Source organism: Dromiciops gliroides, chromosome 3 (assembly GCF_019393635.1).
Source record: "Dromiciops gliroides isolate mDroGli1 chromosome 3, mDroGli1.pri, whole genome shotgun sequence".
In the NCBI taxonomy this organism is placed as follows: Eukaryota; Metazoa; Chordata; class Mammalia; order Microbiotheria; family Microbiotheriidae; genus Dromiciops; species Dromiciops gliroides.
Window position 1 is genome coordinate 651,225,844 of NC_057863.1, and position 7,536 is coordinate 651,233,379.

The window sequence follows — 7,536 nt, forward strand, 5'->3', positions numbered from 1 at the left end:
CACATCTCACCACTGATTCACTGGCATTCAGAGGGGTGGCTCCCTTCTCCCTCAGTCTCTTGTGCTACAAACTTCCTGAGCACTTTGGGGCATCCCTGGGACTCAGGCTTTGTTCTGTCACTGGGGAATCCCTGAAGCCAGGGCTGGACCCCACTTTGGCCAAGGTTATTCCATGTCACTGATGCCCTCAGGCTTGGTGTTGGCTAGGGCTGTCAGATGGATTGCAGGAAGTGTGGGGAGGGGAGGGTGGCCAGAAGAATCCTGTCACGGTTGTATTCATAAAAGCCTGGGCTGTGTCCCCTGTCTCCATGCCTGCTCCCCACCCAGGAAGCCGCTTGGCTTGTCAGACCCGTCTTGGCTTGAGGAGGGTTGGGAGGCTGGACCTAGCCCTGGCTTTTTGCCTTTGACAACATGGCCACCCAGGGGCCTCAGCCTCTCCAGCAGCTGCTGCTCCTGTTTCTGGGTGAGCACCCCTCCATACCTACCTCCTATGCCCCCATTTAGCTAGACCCCTGTGGGTGTACCTTTGTGTCCCTTCACTGGGAGAGACTTGCTTTTTTCCTGAGGTGTCCTCACAGGAAACCTCACTGTTGGGGGAATTGTTTATCTCAAGGTCCCTAGTTCCAAGACCCTTGTCTATAAGAGACATCTCTGCGTTGTGCCTCCTCGGTGACCCTCTGAGGGAGAGTTTGAGAGATCTTTCACCTGGAGGTCTCTTCTAAGAGTTGAGCCTTCTCTGTAAGGGTGCCTTACCTAGGCTTTCTTCTGGGAAAGGGAGGGGGAAGCCTTCCTGAGAGCCTACCCTGGACCTTTTTTTCTTGTTTGCCTTCCAAAGACCTTTATCCCCTTCTCTGAGGTCTCTTCTCGGTAGGCTTACCAATTATGGGAGAGACGTCTCTCTCAGATCCTTGACTGGGAGAATGTTCCCTAATCCTTGGTATGTAGCCTCCCCACTCCCTAGTGGGGAGTACCTTCTCCCTGTGGTGTAAGAAGCTGCGGCAATAGTGCCCCTACCCTAATCCACTGTCCATCTCCCACCATTCGTTCTTGTTTTCTTTCTCTCTGTCTCTATCTCTGCCTCTCTCTGTCTCTCTCTGCCTGCCCCCCCCCCCTTGCTCTCCCTCTCGCTCTCTCTTCCTCTCGCTCTCTCCCTCTCTCACTCAAATAAAACATCCAGTTTCAGGCGTGGGAACATCATCCCCTGCTGCTCTTGGCGGCAGAATATCACCTTCACCACCTTTTCTTGGAAAAGGACACCCCTTCTCCAGTCGTCCTAACGCAGCCCCGAGCGCGAGAGCCTCCCCCGCTACAGACCTGGGCGGGAACGCCTCTCCTGGCAACTCCAGAGAGAGATCGCCGTCTCCTACAGCTCAGGGTTCGAAATCGTCATCCCTCCAAGTCCCTTCTGGGTGGTCCAGCCCGCAGGTTGCTCGGAGTCCCTTGTCGGTGCTCGTGGGTTCTCCCATCTCCCTGCGCTTAGCCCCGGCTCCAGCCCTCGGCCCACCCAGTCCTCTCGTAGTTTGGCGTCGGGGCCCCACAGTGTTGGCAGCTGGAACCCTGGGGAGCGAAGCCGCCCTGCCCAGTCTAGCCCCAGCCTACCGGGCCCGGCTTCGCTTTGACCAGGCCACTGGTGGTCTGGATCTGGAGCAGGCAGAGCTGGCCGACAGCGGGCACTACACTGCGGAGGTGATTCACGCTGGGCGCGAACGGGAGCTGCGGCAGATCACAGTCAACGTGTATGGTGAGGGGGCCTGGCGGGCTGGGGTGGGCGGATACTGGAGCTGACCTCGGTCCCTCACCTCTCTGGGTTTCAGGTTACTTGTAAATGAAAGGACTGCACTCGATGGTGTTGGAGGCTCATTCCAGCTTTACCAGTTAATGGTAGCTGACATTTATATAGTGCTTTCGGACTTACAAAGCTCTCTATACACTGTTTCATTTGATCCTTAAGCCTATGCCGATAGGTGCTCTTATTAGGATTTTCCAGGTGAGGAAACAGGCTGAGGTTGTCACTTGCCCAGAGTTACTCAGTAAGGCAGGAGATGAGTTCAAATCTTCCTCTTATCAACAATAAGCATTTATGAAGTACGCACCCCCTCAGGTTCAGTCACCTGGAGTAGGGAGAGGAAGGCGACACCCGGTCTCTGGGAGTTGGGGAGAGAGAGAGGGATGATGAATGGGGTGCCTAAGTCCGGCTTCCCTCTGCCAAATTTCTTCCGCAGAGCCAGTGCCACAATTAGCGGTGGCGCCCGCGGACCCAGTGACGGAGGAGGGGGCCCCAGAGCTACGGCTGCGCTGCTTGGGGGCTCGGCCCGGCCAAGGCCAACTTAGCTGGAGCCGGGGAGGGCGGCCCCTGGAAGCGGCGAGCGGAGATGATGAGGGTCCGGCCCGGCTAAGGACCAATGGAGTCGACCTGGTCATCGCGCGTCCCAAACGCACAGACCAGGCCAACTACACGTGCCGTGTGCAGAGCCCCTTCGGAGTCAGTGAGGCCACGGCAGCTGTCACCGTCCTGTGTAAGCGAGAGGCACAGTTCGGGGATCGAGACGTCTGGATTCCCAGGAATGGAAGGCGAAGGAGGAGGAGAGGGTGCAGGGCAAATACTTGACCCCCAGGGGGAGGTGGAAGCCGAAAGGGCGAATGTCTGGATCCCTCGCCTGGGGACGGGATGGAGGAGCTCTGGGGGCTGAGGACACCTGGGCCCCGGTGGCCCCGAGGAAACGTGGAGTGGGAAGGGAGTTCCCCCGGGGGTCCCTGGATGTGGGGTGCAGCTCAGGGGGTCGGGACGCCTGAGTCGGGGAAGAAAGACCCTATCGTCCAAAAATGAGAACAGTTGGGTGCCGGAGGAGTCTGGGTCGGGGGTGCTGATCCAGGGCGAAGGTTCGGGGAAGACGCTGATGTCTCGCCTGTCTGCAGACGGCCCGGATCCTCCGGTCATCACCGTCTCCTCGGACCGGGACGCGAGCCCAGCCCACTACGTCTTGGTGGGCAGCAATGTGACTCTACGCTGCGATGTCGCTTCCAGGCCCCCAGCCGAGTTGTCCTGGAGCCTGGCGGACCCAGGAGAGGCTGCTGTGCCTGCGGGACCCAGACTCCTCCTGCCCGGCGTGGGGCCAGCCCACACCGGAACCTACGCCTGTCTCGCGGCCAATCCACGCACAGGACTTCGGCGCCGCGGGCTGCTCAACCTCACCGTGGCCGGTGCGGACCCGGGTCCGGGGGAAGGCCGGGAGAGGGGAACGGGGTTCTCAGAGGAGACAAGGGTGAAAATGGGGAGGTATGGAGCACTGCGGGGAAGAGGGGATGGGCGGGGCTAAGAGGAAAGGAGGCGGGTCTATGCATGGGAGGCGGGGCTTAGATGAGAGCTTGCTGAAGGGGCGTGCCCCGAGGAGGGGCTTCCCTCCTGACCCCGCCCCTCCCTCAGCCCCGCCTCCCGGCTCTCCGCGCTGCTCCCTGCAAGGCTCCTCGGGTGACCGGAGCCTTCTCCTGGGCTGCACGTGGCCCGGGGGAGTGCCTGGAGCCTCGGTGCAGTGGACAGGGCTGCCCCCGGACGTCCCCGCGGGCCCTGCGCCAACCTCGCTGTTCGTCACGGTCCCTGCCCGGCCGCAGCTGAGCGGAGTCACCTTCACATGCCTCGGGCGCCACCTCGCGGCCACGAGAAGCTGTAGCGTCACCCCCAGTGAGTGGGGGCGGGACTTCTGCCACCGCGAACCCGAGAGGGGCGGGACTTCCGCCTTTGGCAGCCAGGGCGGGACTTCGCCTCACTAGAGGGACCCTGGGCTGACCGGTCCTAACCCTCAGGGCAAGGAAAAAAACTTTATCTCAGAGGAGGATTTCCTCTTAATTCTTAGAGACGTCCCCATTTACCCCCAAATCGTGGGAGTGGGACTTCCTCTTATGTCTAAGAAAGGCCCTGGACTCTGGGATAGGAGAATTGTCCTTTTCCCAGGGGTCAAGGAGTTGAATTTCCCATTTTTCTTTTAATTTTAGAATTAAGGAGTACTTATCTTTCTACCTTGGGAGACAGGATGGGACTTCCTTTTTCCACCGGTCCACTAGGGAGGGCGGGACTTCCTCTTTACCCCTGGCAAGGGGTGGCCCCTGGATAGAGCAGTGGGCATGGAGTCAGGAAACCCAGAGTTCAAATCCAGCCTCAGACACTTCCCAGCTGTGTCACCTTGGGCAACTCACTTCATCCTGTTTGCCTCTGTTTCCCCAACTGCAAGATGGAGGTGATAAAAGCAGCTATCTCCCCGGGCTGATCAAATAAGTTCATGTTTGTAAAGCGCTTTGCAAACCTTAAAGCTATAGAAATGCCACCAGTTTTCTTCACTCAGCTTTTCCTCCTCAGAGGCGCCCCAGGAAGTGCTGCTGAGGCTGGAAACTGAGAAGTCCAGGTCTGGGGAGGCCCTGGTGACCCTGGAGGCCACAGGCTGCCCTCCACCAGCCAGGGTGGCCTGGGCTCGAGAGGGCCGGCCACTGGCTCCCGGGGGCGGGGGCCGTCTGAAGCTGAGCCCTGACGGCCGGAGGCTTCTCCTTGGCAACTTCAGCTTGGAGCACGACGTGGGGAACTACTCTGTTCTGTGCAGTGGGGCCCTTGGGGCCGGTGGGGACCGGATCACCCTCATTGGTCAGTTCCAGAGGCACTCCAGAGTCCTGAATTCCGGCTCTTCCTATTCAGGGACTTGAGTGTCCTGTTTTCAAGGCTCCTGTCCCATCATTGCCTCATGGGTTCTGGGTTCTGGTCCCCATCCCTGCCCTTTCAAGAATATAGGCATCTTGGGGCAGCTAGATGGTACAGTGGTTAAAGCCCCAGCCCTGGATTCAGGGGGACCTGAGTTCAAATCCAGCCTCAGACACTTGACACTTACTAGCTGTGTGACCCTGGGCAAGTCACTTAAGCCCCATTGCCTGCAAAAAAAAAAAAAAAAAGAATATAGGCATCCCGCTCCATCAGAGACCTTCAGTTCCTGCCCCCCTTAGGTGCCTAAGGCCCTAGATTCATTCTTTCTCCTTTCCTTCTCCAATAGGACCTTCTGTCTCCTCTTGGCGTCTGCAGCCTGCTGATGGGGCAGCCGTCTTGACATGGGATGTGGAACGTGGATGTGTGGTCAGTGGCTTTGAGGTGCAGGCACGGACAGAGAAACCAGAAGCAGGGGCCACGGGCCTGAGTGGAGGGGCCTGGACATCGTTGCTACTTCTGGGCCCCGGGGAACGCTCAGCTGTAGTGCTCCTGCCCCCTAGTCCCCCTGGGCCTTGGAAATTTCGTGTGCTGCCCACTCTGGGTGGTCAGCCTGGGATTCCTTCATCTGGCCGCAGCTACCAGGCTGGTGAGATTGCGGGCTTGTATGCCTGTATCTGTGAGAAGGACTGGGGAAAACACAGTTGAATACCTGTGGAGTCTCTATATAGGGGAGGTTGGCTGAAACAGCTGATCCCTGGGCCCCATCCTGAATCCAGTCTCCCTGTCTAAATCAGGTCCTGTCCTGGGCCCTGGGGCCATTGCTGGTATTGTGCTCGGCTCCTTGCTGGGTTTGTCCCTTCTAGCAGCTCTGCTGGTCCTGCTTGGATGTTGTGCGTGTCGGCTATGGGGTAAGCAAGGGATGGTTCTGTAGCATCTGAATCGAGATGGGCTCGGGACAGTCAAGTCACAGTGACCAGTGAGGAGGTAGTGGCCAATGGGGCAGGGGCAGATGAGCACCCTGACCAGAGTGAGAAAGTGGCTAAGAAGGTTGGTTAGTGAAGAGGGAGCAGAACCAGGGCCAGTGGGGACTGAACAGCCAAAATACCTTGACCCGTGACAGAGAAGATACAACTTTGGTTAATGAGAAGGGATGACCACTGGGGAAGGAGCAGAGGAGAAACAGGGCCTCTGGGGTTGGATTAAACCATATCTTTGGACAGTAGGAACAGAGAAGAATTTGGGAGACAAAAGGGACCCCAGATTTCTAGCCAATAGGAACAGAGGGAATAGATATCTTATAGCCTGGGATTAGATAGAAGCTCATTTTGACTCCCTCCCCACCCCACTCCATCTCCTTATCTCCCTTGGCCAGTGTCAGGCTGGACTTGCTGGTGGGCAGAGTGGGAGGGTGTGGGGAGATCTGGCCAGCCAGACACACAATTCCTCCCTTTTTCTTTGCTATGTAGGAAAGAACATGAAGAAGCAAAAGCCCCCGATATTCCCCCCTGCAACCTCTACCCCAGAGAAGAACACACAGAATGTAACCCCTGTGGAGGTCCCACAACCTTCCTCCCACGGTTTCTCCACAGAACCCAGTCCAACCTGGGCTTCTCCTGTGAGTAAATGTATCGGGAAGTGCTTGACTGTTCAGAAGGGAGCAGTGAGACCAATTTTTTCCCCCTCCACAAGATGAAAGGGTGAGACTTGCCACCAAAAAGTAGTATATTGAAGTGGAAGACACCTGGCATAAAAAAGGGGGGGTTGTCTTGCAGTCATGGGACCTGGATTCAAATGGTAACTCTGCTACTCTACGACCTGTTTTGTGACCTTGGTCCAGTCACTTTCTCTGCACTTCAAGGGTTGAACCAATTAACCCATATGGTTCTAAGACTCCCTTAAAAACAACAGCAGTATGAGGTGGGACTTCCTGTTTCTTCCCATGGTAGGGAAGGACTTCCTTTTCAATTCATAGGGATGGGTGGCCCATTTTTTTTTCTTCCACAATACAGGGCAAGCCATACTCTTAACAAGATAGGGGCAGGACTTCCTTTTTCCTAGTAGGTGGGGGTGGGACTCCCTGTTTCCCCTTTCTTTACAAGACGGAGGTGAGAATTCCTATTTGTGTTCACCCATGTGGGGCCTAGAACTTCACTCTCCTTTTCCTCTCTGCCTGGACATAACTGGGGAGAGGTGAGGTATGGAGATATAGACAGGTGGTTGATGCACTATAAGACCAGTTCCTCTTCCTTCCTGCCCTAGACCCTGGATTTCAGCCTCCAACCCCACTTGCTTTCTTTTCTTCCAGGTCACAGTATCCAGCCAGGTCACTTCTGCCAACCCCAAGGGAGTTCACCGAACAGTCCGATCAGCCACTCAGGTGTGAACAGTCACAGCCAGTGTGGGCCTCAAGGACATTAAACTTCCTGGACCCTCTGGAGGCTCAGGAATTCCTGTTTGACGCCAGCAGAGCATAGAGGGTCTTAACTTTGCATGATGAAGCTTCGGAACTCTGTTCTGCACCATGGAAAAGTCTGGGATCTCAAGTAGAGACTTCCTGTCCTGGCATACCAGGGTAGTAGGGCTACCTGTCTTTTCTTACTTGAAGAAAGAAGATATGACTGGGCAAGACTTCTTTTGTTCATTTCAGGAGCAGGGAGTGGCCTTTCTTATGCAAATGACGGACTAATTGGCCATCGGTGGGGCAGGACTTCCTGATTTGGCATGGTGGAGGGGCAAGGCTTCCCATGTGGCTGCTTATAAGTTGGTGGGAGTTTTCTGGAGGTGTGTGTGTGTGTGTGTGAGTGAGTGTACCTTTGGTGGACAGAAGTGAGGAATTAAACAGCTTTATGGAC

The 7,536-nt window shown here is 56.4% G+C and overlaps 1 protein-coding gene across 1 annotated transcript; it reads left to right on the forward strand.

The window, feature by feature from the left end:
* Nucleotides 1-21: 21 nt before the first annotated feature.
* VSIG10L (V-set and immunoglobulin domain containing 10 like) lies at nt 22-7,512 on the forward strand. Its single transcript, XM_043995769.1, has 10 exons — nt 22-463; nt 1,178-1,741; nt 2,223-2,516; nt 2,917-3,201; nt 3,425-3,679; nt 4,352-4,630; nt 5,031-5,330; nt 5,479-5,592; nt 6,151-6,299; nt 6,990-7,512. Exons 1-10 carry the CDS (start codon nt 412-414, stop codon nt 7,065-7,067), a joined length of 2,370 nt encoding a protein of 789 aa, XP_043851704.1. The 5' UTR covers nt 22-411; the 3' UTR covers nt 7,068-7,512.
* Nucleotides 7,513-7,536: the final 24 nt, after the last annotated feature.